The sequence below is a fragment of the Pongo pygmaeus genome, chromosome 17 (assembly GCF_028885625.2).
Source record: "Pongo pygmaeus isolate AG05252 chromosome 17, NHGRI_mPonPyg2-v2.0_pri, whole genome shotgun sequence".
NCBI classification, from domain to species: domain Eukaryota; kingdom Metazoa; phylum Chordata; class Mammalia; order Primates; family Hominidae; genus Pongo; species Pongo pygmaeus.
The window spans coordinates 63,747,153-63,765,444 of record NC_072390.2 but is presented as its reverse complement, the minus strand read 5'-3'; the positions used below and the strand labels follow the sequence as shown (position 1 = coordinate 63,765,444).

Sequence of the window (18,292 nt, the reverse complement as noted above, 5' to 3'; positions counted from 1 at the left end):
CCTGCTGGGGGGCTGTTTCCTGGGGAAAAGCCCAGGATCGTGGGGCCTGCAAAAACTCAGAAGCTCCCCCCTTCCCCCCAGGGTGTCCAGGATGCCCTAGTCCCAGGAGGGAGCTGGGAGAGAATTACAATGGCGGGGCCAGCATCCTCCACTTTCCTGTCACTAGAGGCTGACCTGCTCTCCTGGGTTGAGGCCGAGTGTCTCAGCCCCTGGCTGGCCACATGGCCTTGCAGGAGCCATTTCTGTGTTCTGGGCCTCAGTTTTCTCATCTGCAAAATAAGGGCTTGGGCTTGGCTGCCAGGTCCCTTCGGTGATCTGTGATCTTTGTCTCTTGGATTTGAGGGGTGTGGGAATGACCCCCCTATTGATGAGATATCCCTATGGAAGCCAAAGACTGCTTCCATTTTAAAATAAAAAGGTTGTAGTTCTTTCTGTCTCTTGGCTCGCAAACTCTTCCAAGTATGGGTGAAAGCTGAGGACTCTGTTCAGAAAAATGCATGCTATACCACAATTGGTATACATCTGCAGGGGGCCGATATCTTTGCTGAAGCCCAGTCCCACCCATGGAATCCCCAATTCAGGAAATCTATGCTTATGAGGACTAGTTATGGGGGTGCAAAGGAAAGCATTAAGAGAGCTGAGGCCTTTTTCTTTTATGGTGGTAAAATATACATAAAATTTACCATATTAACAATTTTTAAGTGTATAGTTCTGTGGCGTTAAGTACATTCATATTGTGCTATTATCCCCACCGTCCACCTCCAGAACTTTTTCATCTTCCCTAGTTGAAACTTTGTTCCCATGAAACACTAACTTCCCTTCTCCCCTCCCCCCAGCACTTGGCACCCACCATTCTTTCTGTCTATGAATTTGCCTCCTCCTCTAGGTACTTCATAGAATAGTGGAACCAGACAGTGTTTGTCCTTTTGTGATCGGCTTATTTCACTTAACATAATGGCCTCAGGGTTCATCCATGCTGTAGCGTATGTCAGAATTTCCTTCTTTTTTAAGGCTGAATAATATTTTATTGTATGAATATTCCATGTCTGGTTGATTTATTGCCTGATGGACACTTGGCTTGCTTCTACCTTTTGGCTATTGTGAATAATGCTACTGTGAAGATGGATGTGCAAATACCATTGGAGTCCCCGCTTTCAGTTCTTCTGGGTATATACCCAGAGGTGGAATTGCTGAATTACACTGTCATTCTGTGTTTAATTTTTTAAGGCATCGCCAACGGTAGGGCCTCCTTGACTTGTGTGTCGTGTGTCGGCACACAGTGATCGCATGGGGTGGGGGAGCCCTACCCACCGGGGGTGGGCTTGAGGGGTGAATCCTAGGGCAGAGGGAGTGAGAAAGGGGGGAGGGGACAGTCTGTCCCTGCGCGGTGGGGGAGGGGCAGTGCTGGGCTGCTGTAGTCACCAGCCAGATTGGAGCTCACATTTATGGGAGCCCATGTTTATGGGAGGCCTGGAGGCTCTGAAAGGTGGGGCACCCAGCACAGAGCAGCTGGCCGTGTATGTTGGACTCCAGGGCCTTGTGACAGCAGCTTCTGGGTGGGGGACCCTTTCATTCTTTTATTCCCTTGACCTCCTGACTGGAGGTTAGGAGTGGGAGGGCCCGCCAGAGGGAGTGGGGGCTCGGGTCTGGGAGGTCCTGGGTGCTTTAGGGGTGAAAGGGCTGGGATGGCTGAACAGTGAGTGTGTCCAAGCGGGAGAGATTAGATTATGGAGGCAGACAGAAGTAATGATTAACTTTTCCAGTCTGCACGCTGTCTCCAGGCTGTCGTACTGTTGTTTTTCCCTCTAAGTACAGTGCGGCCCTGGCCTGGCCAGGCCCTGGTATTGGGTTGTAAAGTGAGAGGTGGAATGAGGGCTGGGAGTGCACGGGGAGGGGGGCCAGGGAGGGAGCTCGCCGGAGAGGAGGGAGCTTTTCCATCGGATCCTGCATTGGAATTTATTGGCCGGAATGCAGTAAATGTTCAAAATGCCATCCCATCCAACAGTTTTCATAATTGTTATGGAACAAGGGGAGCTGGGGGAGGGGAGGAATGAAAAGGACTTTTGTTTCTCACTGTATTTTTCCACGTCTTCGGACAGTTTTCCTACCCTCTAGAAACTGGAGTGGAGTTGGACCTGTGGGGGATAGGGTGGGAGAGGGTCTGCCTTTGGGTCCTGTGATGCCTTCCAAGGACTAGGGGTCCTGGTACCCTGGGGTTTTATTAAAAAGAGGCCCACAGCAAAAGTAGCTTGGTTTCTTGCATGCACAGAGCCCCCCACCATCTGCAAAACCAGGGAAAAACTGTCCTGTCTTTCTAGGGGTTTTGTCCTTTTGGAAAATTGGCTTAATGATGCAGTGGTTTGTATTAAGATTTTTATGATGCTTTAATGTGTGTGTGTGTGTGAGAGAGAGAGAGAGAGAGAGAGAGAAAGAGATTGAGAGAGAGAGAGAGAATGAATCAGCATTCAGTGCCGGCTGCCCAGTTGGGAATCCAGATAGGGAACTTGGGGAATCTCCTACACTCTCAGGGTGGCAGGTGGGTAGGTGGGTGAGGTAAGAGACTTGACTTGGTAGTCTCTCTTGGACACGACAGACTTTCTATTCCATGCTTGTCCCAGCCCTTGTGTCTTCCTGGGGGTGCCAAGGTCATGCCCAGAGGGAAGGCAGCTGAGCAGACAATGCCATACAGGGCTGAGGGCTTCTGTGCCTGCTAATATGTGAACCCCCTTTCTGAAGAGAGCTGCTCTGAGTTACTTGGGGGGTAACAGTGGGAACCTGGTTGGTGCACCATGGAGGGGAAGTGTCTGGAAATTCGAACTTGAGAAATGATTCGGCTGCACGCACACTAAACAGCAGCCAGAGAGGCCCTTTACTGTCAATATTATGAATGGAGCTGGCTAGGTCGGGAGTCCCCACCCTTCCTCTGAGGCCTCTCTCAGAGGAGCCTGGGCAGAGTGGGCCTCCTCAGACAGCAGTGGCTGCAGGCAGCTGGGTACACGCTGTAATTTGCATGGCTGAATGCTGGGGCACAGGAAGCCGCGTCAGCCTGACTGGCGAGACAGACAAGAGCTTTTGATTTGTGTGGCTTTCCTCCCCTGCCCCGTGCCACCCTCAATTACATTCTCCATGGCGAGATAAAGGCTCTTAGGAACATTTATCCCCAGGTTGGGGGCTTCAGACTCAGATGCTTGGGGGGTTTTGGGAGGTGGTGTGGGACCAGTTTGGGGAGCCAGGGAGTACATTTTAGTTCTAGGAATTGATTATTTAACACAATTTGTAAGGACACAGTCACTAATTAGTGTTCTAGACCAGCAGGATCTGCGAAATATGTAGGCTTGGGAGAGGTGGCAAGGAGGGCGGTGATGGGAGGAGAAACTTCAGGGAACCAAGCCTGGGCAGACAGTGGACGGATGACAGTGGGGGCTCACCGTCTCTTGAGGGTGATGAATAGTAAGACAGAGTAAAAAGTCATTTCTGACTCTGAAATTAAAAAAAAAAAAAGTTGGTTTAGAGATGGACACAGCAAAACCTGACCCAAACCTCCTTTCCCTTTTGATTTTATTTTGTTTTATTGTTGCAAATTAAATGCAAAAATGTACCCTGCTCCTCAAAGTGGTTTTCTTACTCTCTGGAAGGTAGTAAAAATAAATGGAACCAGTGTTGTTTAATACTGAGAATCAGAGTGCAGCCAGAGACCACGAAGGCCAGAAGGGGGCCCATGGGGCCATCTTCCCTTGTCCCCTTTACATTATTTATGGACAGGTCAAACTGAGACCCCGAGAGGGCAAGCCACTTGGCCAAGGTCACAGAGCAGCTTGCTGGCAAAAAAGCCGTTTCACCCCCCCACTTCTTGCTGCAGGGGAGTTGCACCCCATGCGCAGCTCTAAAAGCTGGTGCAGCATTTCCAAAGTGTGTTCTGAAGGACACTTTGGAGAGGAACAGTGGGCTTGGTGGCTTTAGAGGGCTGTGTCCACAGCTCACACCAGGCAATATTCTGGGCTTGAATTGCAGCTCTGCACATCTGCCAGTGACTTGTGCCTCACCCCCACTACTCCCTTTTTTAAGATAGGCTGGTGATAATATGCAGCCTCAGAGGGTTGTCATGAGCCACTTAGAGAACACAGTCTATGCAAAGTAAATGCTTATTAAGTGTAGGCATTGGCCCAGAACTGTTCTACCATGGGGTGTGGGGATGTAGAGACAATTGGGAAGACTGGTGGGCATTTTCTGAGCAGCTGGAGAACCCAGGAGCCTCAGAGATGAGACCAACGCATGTGCAGCACTCTCCACAAGCTGGCCCCAATCACTTTTGCATCAAACTGGTACAGCAACCTTATGAGGTTGGCCTTGGGGAAACCCTGTTTTAGGGATGAGCTGAAGTTACCCCGAGGCTGCATGCGAGGTTGGTGTGAAATGCATATCTGGCTTTGTAGCTGGTCAGCTCACCTCTGGGGTTGGCACAGGGGCGGGGGTTCTGCCATGGCTAGAACACACTAAGGGGTGGAAACGAAGCCTGCTGGGCCCGGGAACTAGAGAGCAGCCTGGCCTTTGAAGGAGACCCTGTGGCACCCCCTGTCCACCCCCAAGTCCAGCCATCTCACTTCACTAGAGATGTTGCAAAGCATGAAAAAAAAAATCCAGTGTTCTCAGGTCAGCCTTCCACCAGCCAGGATTCATCCTCTGATCTGTTTGGGGAGAGAGCATGGGGTGGTGGAGATGGGGTTGGGCCCCAGTGTTTTCTGATTAACTCGCAGTTTACCTGAAACATTTTGGTTTGTTTTCCTCCATGAGGAACTCACTCTAAACCCCAGCATTGTCTGTGTTTCCTGAGGAGTCTGAGGGAGCTCTGGGGTCCTATTTCCTCTTTTGGATGAGGCTGTGAGCATGGTGGATTAGAGGCGGCCCCTTAAAGTGAGCCCAGATATCTCAGCAAGTTTTACGCGTCTCTATTTGGGGGAGGGATTTGCCTATTGAAAACAAGAGACCAGCAAGGGTCCTTGTGAATTATGATGGTTTGGCGTGAGAATAGATGGGATGCATTGGCACTGGAGTCCCCTTTTATCTTACGCTTGTCCCTGAAGAGGGCTTGTTGATATCAGAACAGCCAATTTCCTGACAGGGTTGGGAGCAGGGGATAGGTGCTGTTAACCTTTGAGATGTCTGATGCGGAGGGAGAGACAGGATGAGGCAACCGTTGGTGGCGCCTGGGTCCTGAGGAGGGAGGACCCTGGACCTGGCGTTGGCGAGGCGTGGTGATGTTTGCGCTCCCAGGTTGCCAGGTGCAAGCTGTCTGTGTCCACATTTCTGCCCTTCGTTTGCCCCTGATTGGCACAGGGAGCCTGCAGGAGGCGGCTGTGCCTGCCCAGGTGCCCTTCCTCCCCAGCTTCTCCGTCCTCAGCCTTCTGCTCTGCTGGACCATGGAGGAGGGGGCTGATAGGCCCGTGGCCCTGTTGGACTTTGGCAGAGGTATATCACTTCATTATCCAAGTGCCTCACAGAGATGAGAGCCGGTGGAGACCCCTCCTCACCCACCTTTGACCCCAGCTCCCGGTACCTTAGCAATTGGGCACATTTAACCATGGGGCATCAGCTGATGGAGCTCAAGTCTCTACTGGCTTTTTTCCCCAAGCTTGCCCTTGTTCCTAAATGGAATCTTGGGGGACCCCCTCGCCACAAGTACCTCCTTTGTGTGTCTGGGCCCAGTCAGGCCCAGATAGCTTCTTTTCCATGCGTGCCCGTGTTCTCATAACCCCATGGCTGTTCTTGGAGCTGCTCTGCCTCTCTGCCCTCTGCCTTCAGGTGGAGAATGATATTGTTGAGGCACTGAGCAAGGCCTTTCCCCCCTCCTCCCATTTTTCTTCTTTCTCATCTCCTGACGCCTTCAAATTAAAAATTTAAGAAGGGGTCTGGGTGCGGTGGCTCATGCCTATAATCCCAGCACTTTGGGAGGCTGAGGCAGGTGGATCACGAGGTCAGGAGATCGAGACCATCCTGGCTAACACGGTGAAACCCTGTCTCTACTAAAAATACAAAAAAATTAGCCGGGCGTGGTGGCGGGCGCCTGTAGTCCCAGCTACTCGGGTGGCTGAGGCAGGAGAATGGCATGAACCCGGGAGGCGGAGCTTGCAGTGAGCCGAGATTGTGCCACTGCACTCTAGCCTGGGCGACAGAGCGAGACTCCATCTCAAAAAAAAAAGAAAAACATTTAAGAAGGGGAAAATTCCTTGCTTAACCTAAAATGTGGCCTTGAGGCCTGGTCACCCTGTGCCATTGAGACCTGGGGTGTGAGGTTCATTCATGAGCCTCTGGTCTCCTGGAAGGGTCTGGTCTGTTCATTCATGAGCAGGGTAATTAAATAACTCTTTGTAAGAGTCAGGGAGCTCCTTGCTAAGTGGTCTTCCCCAGTTGGAGCGCAAACACAGGCTGAAGTCCTCTCCCTTCTCAACGCCCACCTCCCCCTTCCCTTTAAAGGGAGGATTTTATGCTTTAAGGGAAATGGGGAAGGTGGTGCGGGGGGTGGGGGGGACACCTTAAAGGAATTTTAGGCAGATTCAGCATTTTTCTGGTGTTGCTCCAAAAATTCCCCACACTGTAATAAAAAGAAAAAATTGTGAGCAGGCATCTGATTAGTGAGCTTTTTACAACACAGCTTTTCTTTTGGATGCTTTAAAATGAACACATACTGTTTTAAAACAAGCCCCTGTACAGTTTTCTGGGGAGGGGGAGAAGTTTGTGGAAAATACCGGAAAAGGTTATAAAGCTGAGGGAAATTAACAAAGGACTGTGAGTTTTGCCTTCGGAGGTTAACTGTCAGCGAGAGGCCAAGGCTCTTCCTTAGTCCTTGTACTGATTGAACTTCCCAGCCCCTCGACACGTGGCCCGGGAAGTCCCTGGGAGCAAAGCGTCCACACAGACCTTTGTGGGGAGACTCGTGTGGGCTGTGGGCCCGATTCAGGGAACTGTGTTTCTGTGAAGATGAAGCTGAGCATTTCCCAGAAATGAGCCCAAATGGCGGGGAATTCAGGGCAAAGAGGGGAATCTCTGTACTGGCAATGGGGGATGTCGTGCGGGGTCCCCAGAAGGTGTTATGTTCACACAAGGGTGTGTGTTCGAGGGGCCTTTGCTGTTGCCGAATGGTTTTGCTGGAAAGCTTGTTTTTTGTGTGTGCTTAGAAATAGTCCCGGCAGGAGGAGACTGGAGCTGTCCTAACGGGAGGACAGAGGCTGCTGGTGGGGGAGCTGGAGGGGACAGCGAGGGAGGAGCAGGTAGGAGTCTCCCTGCGGTGGGTTAGGGTACCGAATGGACTTCAGGGGCCTTGTTCGCACACGGCGGCATTCACGACATCCACGCACTGCCGACATCCACGCACTGCAGTTTTTCTGGGCTGGGCCGTTAACCTCAGCAGAAAAATGCTTTTTCCAGGGGGTGTCTGGCAGCACATTGCTGGCGGGCTGCACAGATGAAACAGAAACCCACCTGACACTTCCCCCTCCTGCTACAGGTCTCGGGCTCCAGTCCCCACCCAGCTTCCTCTGCCCCCAGAGGCCCCCACCCTTGGCAGACAAGGCTCCCACCCCTTGCCTAGGTGGCTAACAGGCCTGGCATGGGGGCACCTCGATCTCAGGTCCGTACTCCACTCACTCCCTTGCTCCTCCTCCTCCTCCTGTTGGCCGGTGCCAGGTTTCAGTGGGTCCCGGCTGCATGAAACAAAGCATTGTGAGGCTCTGCTGAGGGTCTCCCACCCTCCCACCCTCCCTCCCTCCCTCCCGCCTCCTTCCCAGCGGCTCCCCGAGTCTTCCTTTCCAGGCCAGGTTTGTTGTCCCGAATTGGGAAAATAAGCAAAAGCTTCTTGTGTTTCAGAACACCCTCCTCCCCACCAAAAGGGTGGATGTGCTGTGCCTCCCAGAAGAGGGCTTTCTACCCCGCTTCACCCTTGATGCCAATGTGTCCTTCCTTCCATGGGCATTCAGGTCTTTGGTGTAGCCTTCAGAGCTGAGTTCCCTCAGCAAGAAAGTTCAAAGATTGCCAGCGCTCACAAGTTTATTAGCAGTTGATGGATACTTTGCAGAAACAAGTGAATGTCTGATGAGTCACCTTCTCCCTGTCCCTGTCTTGTTTTCCATATGTTCCAGTATGTATGTGCACACAGAAACACACATAACACACACTCGTACACACTGACATCATGGACACAGTCTTGCACACGCACATGCACAAGCACTGGACTTCCTAGCTACATGGGGGGCAGTGACCAGCCAGTTTTCTGGTGTTGACTTTTAGTGGGGTGGAGGTTGAGGGAAAGGAATGAGACCTCAGTGTCCCCTTTTTGTGGAGCTTTTGGGGCAGGCATTTGGGAAGGCCAGCTTGGGGTGTCTGTAGGGAACTGCTGCTCAGGGTGTGTGTGTGTGTGGCTGCCTCAGCAGGCCTCAGTGTGCACATGTGTATGGCCTTACTGACGGGCACCTCCATGCAACACTGACTGCTACTTAAAACAACAACAACAACAACAACAACAACAACAACAACTGAGTGCAGCCAGTGGGTTCCCAGGTCCTAACACGCCTATAAAAGTTGGAGCCAGTTAGTGTCCTGGGCTGCCCCAGTTACCCAGCCTGCTGGGGCAGCAGGATGCGGCCCCATCCTCCGCCATCGACCCCCTGCAGGATGTAACCCATCATCATTGACTCTGAACCCAGTTACTCCAGAAACACAAAGGCCACACCAAAACACATCTCACACTCAACCCCTGCTTTGTGCCCCCCAGGTACCCGAGAGGAGGAGCTGGGGCTGCAGGGAGCGAGGGCAAGGCCCTGACTGACGTGGGGCCCTTCCCCTCTGCTTTCCCCCCTCTGCTGTCCCCATTTTTGTTAACAAATACAAGACTTCCGGTCTCCACCCTGCTGCCACAAACCACAGCGTTCCTGCAGTCTGGCTGGGCTGGGGAGATTTATGGTCCCAAGTCTGAGGCCTGCCCGCTGGCTCCTACTTAAGGAGGAGTCAGAGTGCCCGCCGCCGGGGCTCCCTTTTCCTCTGTGTGACCCCCCTTTTAAAGTCCTCCAAGTGCCTGTTGAGGAAAATTACCTTACCAGAATCACCCCGGCCCCCAGGCTGCCTGTGGGAAGAGCCCTGTGTAGGGAAGCGGGGCGGGGCCTGCAGGGGAGGGATGAGGGCGGAGCAGGGCGCCCTGCAGGCTCCAGAGGCTTCTGTGGAAGGAGGGGAGAGAGGGGGCACCCCTGGGGACGGGGGTGCCGGCAGAGAAGGGGAGAAGGGGGACGCATCTATTTGAGACACATGATCTTGTGTCTGGGCTGGAGGAAGCTTTGTTAAGGTAGCCCGGGTTAATACCGGTCTGCACGTTGTGATTTGGCATTTTGACATAAATTCACCCTTTGTGTACAGGGCTGCTGCTGATACACTGAGACTTGTTTTTCTATTAGGAATATAGATGTTTTTGTCTCAAGCCACCCTCATTTTTATTTTTACCAGATAGAGAGGTCCGTCATGACCACGGCACTGATTTGAGAGCTGGGTGACAGGCACCCAGAGACCATCGCATAGGTGGTCCCAGAGTCTAGACACCTGGGTTCTAGCTCTGGCTGTGTCATCCCCTGGTACTCCAGCAGCAGGCTTTCTGGGTCCTGGTTTTCTCATCAGGATGACAAGGGGCTGGAGGAGCTAGCCTTCAAGGTTCCATCCAGTTGAAAGATCTGTAACTCCAGGACGTTGCTGAGGCTTTTTGCGGCCCTAAAACCAGACCACCCAAGGGTCCCTTTGCATCTGTGCTCTGCAGAGAAGAGGCTTTGTTGGCCGGGTGGGCACAGGTGCTGGTGTACTGGACTCCTGATGGGCAGGGGCCTGGAGAGAAGCAGCACCCAGCGCTTCCTATGCTTAAAGAAAGGCAGGGTCCTGGTCAAAGGGCTGTAAGAGCCTGGGCAAGTCCAGGACTAGCCTCACCGCCTCCTTCTTTCTGTCTCATCCTGAGAGATGAGCTGGTGACTGGGTGGGGGGGTGGGTGTCTTCATTCTAGGATTCACCAATGCCTGTCCCCACTAACCCTCTCTGCCATTGTGTTTTCTAGATTCCCAACTTCTTCTGGAGCCTGGGGATCGGTCACACTGGTGCGTGGTGGCATACTGGGAGGAGAAGACGAGAGTGGGGAGGCTCTACTGTGTCCAGGAGCCCTCTCTGGATATCTTCTATGATCTACCTCAGGGGAATGGCTTTTGCCTCGGACAGCTCAATTCGGACAACAAGAGTCAGCTGGTGCAGAAGGTGCGGAGCAAAATCGGCTGCGGCATCCAGCTGACGCGGGAGGTGGATGGTGTGTGGGTCTACAACCGCAGCAGTTACCCCATCTTCATCAAGTCCGCCACACTGGACAACCCGGACTCCAGGACGCTGTTGGTACACAAGGTGTTCCCCGGTTTCTCCATCAAGGCTTTCGACTACGAGAAGGCGTACAGCCTGCAGCGGCCCAATGACCACGAGTTTATGCAGCAGCCGTGGACGGGCTTTACCGTGCAGATCAGCTTTGTGAAGGGCTGGGGCCAGTGCTACACCCGCCAGTTCATCAGCAGCTGCCCGTGCTGGCTAGAGGTCATCTTCAACAGCCGGTAGCCGCGTGCGGAGGGGACAGAGCGTGAGCTGAGCAGGCCACACTTCAAACTACTTTGCTGCTAATATTTTCCTCCTGAGTGCTTGCTTTTCATGCAAACTCTTTGGTCGTTTTTTTTTTTTGTTGTTGTTGGTTGGTTTTCTTCTTCTCGTTCTCGTTTGTGTTCTGTTTTGTTTCGCTCTTTGAGAAATAGCTTATGAAAAGAATTGTTGGGGGTTTTTTTGGAAGAAGGGGCGGGTATGATCGGCAGGACGCCGTGATAGGAAGAGGGGAAGCAGAAATCCAAGCACCACCAAACGCAGTGTATGAAGGGGGGCAGTCATCATTTCACTTGTCAGGAGTGTGTGTGAGTGTGAGTGTGCGGCTGTGTGTGCACGTGTGTGCAGGAGCGGCAGTTGGGGAGATGACGTGCTCTTTGTTTTGTGTCTCTTACGGATGTCCCCAGCAGAGAGGTTTGCAGTCCCAAGCGGTGTCTCTCCTGCCCCTTGGACATGCTCAGTGGGGCAGAGGCAGTACCTGGGCAAGCTGGCGGCGGGGGTTCCAGCAGCTGCCAGGAGCACGGCTCTGTCCCCAGCCTGGGAAAGCCCCCGCCCCTCTTCTCCCTCATCAAGGACACAGGCCTGTCCACAGGCTTCTGAGCAGCGAGCCTGCTAGTGGCTGAACCAGAACCAATTGTTTTCATCCTTGTCTTATTCCCTTCCCGCCAGCCCCTGCCATTGTAGCGTCTTTCTTTTTTGGCCATCTGCTCCTGGATCTCCCTGAGATGGGCTTCCCAAGGGCTGCCGGGGCAGCCCCCTCACAGTATTGCTCACCCAGTGCCCTCTCCCCTCAGCCTCTCCCCTGCCTGCCCTGGTGACATCAGGTTTTTCCCAGACTTAGAAAACCAGCTCAGCACTCCCTGCTCCCAGCCTCTGTGTTGAGCTCTGCTATTAGGCCAGCAAGCGGGGACATCCCTGGGAGGGACATGCTTAGCGGTCTCCTTCCCTCCAAGAAGGATTTGGTCCGTCATAACCCAAGGTACCATCCTAGGCTGACACCTAACTCTTCTTTCATTTCTTCTACAACTCATACACTCGTATGATACTTTGACACTGTTCTTAGCTCAATGAGCATGTTTAGACTTTAACATAAGCTATTTTTCTAACTACAAAGGTTTAAATGAACAAGAGAAGCATTCTCATTGGAAATTTAGCATTGTAGTGCTTTGAGAGAGAAAGGACTCCTGAAAAAAAAACCTGAGATTTATTAAAGAAAAAAATGTATTTTATGTTATATATAAATATATTATTACTTGTAAATATAAAGACGTTTTATAAGCATCATTATTTATGTATTGTGCAATGTGTATAAACAAGAAAAATAAAGAAAAGATGCACTTTGCTTTAATATAAATGCAAATAACAAATGCCAAATTAAAAAAGATAAACACAAGATTGGTGTTTTTTTCTATGGGTGTTATCACCTAGCTGAATGTTTTTCTAAAGGAGTTTATGTTCCATTAAACGATTTTTAAAATGTACACTTGATTTCATGTTGTCCTCCAACTCCTTTTTCTTCTGCTGCTTGGAGGGAGTGGGGAGGAGTATTCATCCAAATTCAGTTGAGTTGGCGTCTTCCCAGCCCAGTGCTTGGTGGGTGGGAGACGTGGGCCACAAAAGAGAGACATCTAGAACAACCCTGGTCTTCAAGAGTGCTGGAAAGACCTGCAGCCACCCAGACATCCCTCCTTCTTGTGTCTTGAATTTGTAATGGCAGACAACCTACAGGAGTCCTGTGGGTGATAATTCCAAGCTTGTAGAATTGAGGACAGGGAATTACATCTAGGGTAATGGGAAGGAGACCGGATTAGAAGATGGATGGATGGGGAAGTTTAGCCCCAAGAACCTGGGTCCATCTGGTTCTTGCCAACTCCTCACTTGGTATTAAATCCTAAGCCTACTGTACCCCTGCTAGACTGGATTCCAGGAGAAGTTTCCTGGGGGCTGAGACCCTGGAAGGGTGATGAAGGTGGGGGTTGAATGTCAGTGGTGGTCAGAGGGACTAGGCCACCTCCTGGCTCCCTCCCAAATACTGTCCTGGGCCACAGAAGTCACAGAGTCCAAGTTCCACTCTGCAATATCCTCCCTTGTCTGCTAGGACTTAAGTGACAGTTCACTAGTCCCCTTCCCCAGCCTAGCTCTGGTGGCACTTGCAGTCAGAATGCCTCTTCAGTGCTGTCTTTGCATCAGCCTGCCTCGGTTTGCTGCTGAACCGAGATCTGAGCCATGTTTTAGATTTGGGAAATCTTGCACAAGAGATGGTCTAACTTGGGTACCAAACAAACGGCTGTGCAGGTGTCTGTGTAAGGGGTTTTGAACCTTATATCCAGGAAGGAGGTCCTTTTGAAGTGGGGGTTAAGATTTGAATATCATAAGCCTGTACAATTTCATGAAAGCTTTTTGGAGGGCCAATGTAGGACAGCCAACTTTCTATTTTGCCAAAAAATGACCAAAAGCGCTACAGCCTACTGGCGCCACCATTTCATTAAAGGGAATGACAATACAATTGTTTAGCAAGAAATATTAATACATGTTGATTGTTGATTTATGCTCCACGGCATTAATGCCAAGTGGTCATCCTGGCCAACTTGTTTACATGTGATGGGGAGCTTACTACCTCTAAAAGTAGCTTTTGCTTTTCTTTGTTTTTTTGAGATGGAATCTCGCTTTGTTGCCCAGGCTGGAGTGCAGTGATCTCGGCTCACTGCAGCCTCTGCCTCCCAGGTTCAGGCGATTTTGCTGCCTCAGCCTCCTGAGTAGCTGGGATTACAGGAACACACTACCACACCCAGCTAATTTTTTGTATTTTTAATAGAGATGGGGTTTCATCACCTTGGCCAGGCTGGTCTTGAACTCCTGACCTTAGGTGATCCACCCGCCTTGGCCTTTCCCAAAGGGTTGGGAGCCACCACGCCTGGTTGCTTTTTGCTTTTTATCATTGAACTGAAACTTGCTTACATTGTAGTTCTGTAGCCCAGAATAAGTGCAAAATCTCATCTCTAGAAAATACCCAAGGAGGGTTCTAATTAACTTCAGGGTGGTAGCGGCGGAGGAGGGATAGGGAGGGAAGGTGTTTCACTGGGGGCTGTCAAAGTTATTTTAGTTTGCTCTAAATTGCGTCGGCATGCCCGGAAGCTCTTTAATAATCGTAGCTACCATTTACTGAATGCTTCACTAGGTGCCAGGCATAATGTTTAGGCATTTGAGGGAATTCTCATTTCATCTTCATTAGGACATGCTGCAAAAATGGAGGTTTTGAGAGGTAAAATGACTTGCTCAAGGTCACACAGTGAGATAGTAAGTGGTTAGGGAGATCAGGATCTGACCCCAGGCTGAGTGGTTCTTCCTGCTTGGTCCACGCCCTGTTGAGATGTTTATTTGGTAGGATCCTGTGTGGCTCCAGTCCCACAACTCCCTGAAATGGAGAGGAGGTGGGAGGGTGGTCCGCCACGTTTCCTCCTGGCCCTGCCACTTGCGCAAGGCCTCTGGATTTGGGAGGCAGAAGCTGTGGCTTCTGGAGGAAGGAGAAGCTGGAACAGGGGTGGAGGTGTGTGGGTTCTGGCAGCATGGCTGATTCCGGGTGGTGGGGAAAGAGGAGTGCTTAGGAGGAGTCTGGCATTTGCTGATTTCTGACACTTCCCTCTTTTTGCCGGCAAGCCTGTCACCCACAGTCATCTCCTGAGCACCTTCAATGTGCCCAGAACTGTGCCGCGGCGGGCACGGAGGTAACATGGACCTGAACGGTGCCTGTGAGTGATGCTGGGGGACAAGACGCCACACCTGAGATGATCAGCAACAGAGCAGGCAGAAGAAAAGGTGAGGACCCAGGAGGAGGCCTGGTCTTGGGGCCACAGGTGCTTGCAGAGGAGGTGGGACTTTCAGCTCAGACGGCACTGAGATTAGCAGAGTAGGGGGAGAAGGTACCCCATTGGAAGGAAGTTTTCCTGCCTCTTGGTACTCCTTCCTTCCAGTTCGCCCCTTAAATTTCAGGGTATCTTATATAATTCGGTCTCAGGCTCTGCTCAGGCTATACCCTCTCCCCGGACGACAGCATCACTCTGGTGGTTCCGTCTCCCTCAGACCTGTAGATGCCTCAGCTGTCCCAACCAGAAACCTGGATTCCCCATCCTTGCCCCTGTCCCCCATAATAAAAAAAAAAAAGTTCCCTCCATCCTGTTTCACTCGATCAATAATTATAAAATGCAAATCTCTCTCTCAGAGTTCTCTTTTCTCTACCCCCACTAGCATGACTTAATTCAGGGCCTGTAAGTTTTCCCTGGGTCTCCCTTACCTCTGGTGAAAGTAGCCCTTCAGCATCCACCTCTGCCGACCTCTCCCCTGAGTCCCCAGCCCTCCATGCACAGAAACCTTTTGTTCCAGGCGTGCAGGGGGGTGCACCGTGCTGCAGGCCCGCCGTGCTCATGTGCTTCTGCAGCAAGTGCTTTGCAGTCACTTCAATTAGCTATCTCCTTATCCTTTGGGATGTGATGCAGGCAACACTTCCTCCAAGAAGCCTCCTCCCTTTAAAAAATGTCTGTCTGGGCGAGCGCGGTGGCTCACGTCTGTAATCCCAGCACTTTGGTAGGCTGAGGCGGGCGGATTACCTGAGGTCAGGAGTTTGAGACCATCCTGGCCAACATGGTGAAACCCCCGTGTCTACTAAAAATACAAAATTAGCCTGGTGTGGTGGTCGGCGCCTGTAATCTCAGCTACTTGGGAGGCTGAGGCAGGAGAATCACTTGAACCTGGGAGGCAGAGGTTGTGGTGAGCCAAGATTACGCAATTGCACTCCAGCCTGGGCGACAAGAGTGAAACTCTGTCTCAAAAAAAAAAAAATTGTCCTGAAGAGTGATCAATAGTGTAAGATTCTCTCTTCTGCTGAACTATAAGCTCTTGGCGCCCTGGGGTCTCAACTGGAGTCTCAGTTAGGATTCACTGCCCTGACAATTCCTGGTGTGGTGCTCAGACAGGACTTGTCTCATGAACGAGGCATATTTGTGGGCTTAGCTTGGGCTGGGAATAATTGTCATCATCTTCATCATCAAGAGGCAATGCTGAGTATGTCCTGACTCTGTGCTAGGCAGTGTTCCAAGCACTTTACACTGGGATTGTCCCATATGATCCTCACAGCCACTCTGCGAGTGGATACCGTGATCATCACTCCCATTCTACAGATAAATAGGTTCAAAGAATTGCCCACAGTCTCCCAGCTGTTAAGTGATAGCATCAGATTTCATCACTTCTGTGTTATTGAATCTCTCTGGGCAGGCCTGGCTCAAGGAGCTGGGTATATGTTTTTTCTAAAACAAGTTCTGATTTGGAAGGACCAAGCTGATCTGACTGCTGAGCAACAGAAACAACACCTGCCATTTGTACTTGTCAGTGCATACCAAGGGTCATGCTGCCTGTGCTCCCACGCTGCAGAGGATGTGGGCAGGCCTTCCCTGATTCAGGAAGGGCCTGACCTCCAATGGGTGAGTGATTTGCCCAGGACCACCTATGCACAGCCTGTGATGGAAGCTGGATTTGCACCCAAACCTACAGCAAGCGACGACTTCTCGCTGGGTCTATTAAGCTCCCAACACTCAGCAGCCTGCAAAGGACCTGTTTGTCAGCTCAGCCGGTGTGCCCTCAATGAGCAACTCCTGATTGTCCCTGAGGGTGTGCGGGGGGCAGGCAAGATGGGGCCCTGATGTGAAATAGGCTGTGGTTCACAGTCACCGGTTTGGGGGTCAGACAGATCTGGGTTTGAGCACTCACTTGGGCAAGTCACAACCTCTCTGAACCTCAATTTCCAAAGCATAAAGTGTGTATTATACTTTCATGAGGCTAAAATGGGGACTGGGGAGAAAATTCATGTGAAGAGCTGACCATATGCTAATTAGGTTGAACCACGTGGGATTGCTAATATCTGATCATGTTGACCCAGAATAATGGCAATTTCAGATACTTTATTAGATACTCAATCCAAAGCAGCCGGCCGTAATCAGGGGTCCCCACCCTTCTTTTCATCCCGCAGCTGCGGTCAGAGGCTGGTGGTGCCCTCTGGGTGGTGGATTTTGCAGCAAGTGAGAGAAAACAGTCGGAAAGCCAGTCCATGGATAGTAGGGGGGTGGCCAATATTGAGGCGATTCCTTCCTGCTCAGAATGTCATCCAACTGCTGAGTCCAGGCCAGGGCAGGAAGCAAAGACCACCAGCAGCCAGGGCTGCAGGGTTGGGGTGTCCTGGCCTCAGGAGGAGGGGTGCGTGGGCCCAGGCTGCCACCCTCGGAGCCAGGAGCAGCCTGCACAGTCCCCGATTTCCTGGCAGCTCTCAAGCAGGAGACCCGAGCTGCTAGCTCAGCAGTTTTCCCCCAGCCAGAAGAACCCCGCTCTCTTTCTGAAAGTAATGATTTTCTAAAAATGGATTCCCTCCCCTCCCCCAGCTGCAATTAATCTACCCAACACAAAGTGGCCGCTGGAGGAGGACTCTGGTGAGTTGGGACTAGTGCAAGTGCTTTGATTAATTCCGGGACAATTTCCTGGCTGGGCTGGGGGTGAGAGGCTGGGCAGGGACATGCTGCCTGGGTCGGGGGTGGCCCACTGAAGCGTCCATTTAAACAGCTGTGAGAGCCACGGAGACCTGGGAGAGCTGGGAGCCTCTTCCTAGGGAGCCTGCGCCCGCCTTCCTGGGGATTTGAGAGGCAGAGTCTGCCGTGGACATGTGCCCAGGTGCCAGGGGAAGCTCTTGCTAAGCCTGGAGCTGCCTGGAGCTGCCATTTTAGTGGAAGCTTAGAGGGAGAAGGAATACAATTGTTTCTACCATAAGCCCTTATATCTTACGTAGTAGAATGCAAACTTGACCTGAATTGTTGAGAAAAAACAAGACACTTCAAGGACACGTGGTTGCCCTTGATGTTGCTTTAAGTGGTGGCCCCAGGCCCTGGCAGTTTCTCTTCTGCCGTGGGCATTTTGGTGGAAAAGTGTAAGATCAGTGGGACACAGAAGCCCTGGGGACAGAAATAGAGTGTGTATATTAGGACTGCTTTGAACCTTAAAGAAAATAGAGATGTGTCATAGATAACTATATTGAATCCATTCTCCGCAGTGTAGACAGCCCTTTCATACACGTTCCTCTAATGATTCTGGATGGGAGCTCTGACTACCCCCATTTTAGAAGAAACTGAGGCTAAAAGAGATGAGCGACTTATGCAAGTCACCCAGCCAAGAGGTGGCCAAGCAGTTTTCCTTAAGCCTAACCCAGGGCTCTTTTATCCAAAGCCTGGTGCTCACTGCTCTGTCCCATGCTCATTTCAAACTCCAGGTCTTGCACTCAGCCTGCCCAGATCCCAGCAGTAATGAGTGACCTGGGGTTGAGACATTTCATTCCCAGGGAATACTTATGCACTTCCCTCATTTCCCAGCCTCCTTTGCAGTTTGTTTGGGACTGTGTGACCAGTTCTGGCCAATGGGCTGTGAGAAGTGCCATGTGTCACTTCCAAGATAAAGCAGTGAAAAATTGGTGCAGGGTGACCCAGCTCTCTCTCTCTCTCTCTGCCACAGGGACCTGGAAGATATGTTTTAGGATGATGGAGACATAAGATGGAAAAGCGCTCGGATCCTGAATGGCTGCTCCGGAGAGCCCCTGGGCCCGCTGCAG

At 51.5% G+C, this 18,292-nt stretch overlaps 1 protein-coding gene across 2 annotated transcripts in view; it reads left to right on the top strand.

Annotated features, from left to right (window-relative positions):
- The window catches only part of SMAD7 (SMAD family member 7), a 30,530-nt gene extending 18,389 nt beyond the window's left edge, over positions 1-12,141 (top strand). For both annotated transcript variants that reach the window (XM_054461197.2, XM_054461196.2), the window contains exon 4: positions 10,079-12,141. In XM_054461197.2, the coding sequence (XP_054317172.1) occupies positions 10,079-10,617 (539 nt within the window). In that variant the 3' untranslated portion in view covers positions 10,618-12,141. The remainder of the gene's footprint in view (positions 1-10,078) is intronic.
- Positions 12,142-18,292: the final 6,151 nt, after the last annotated feature.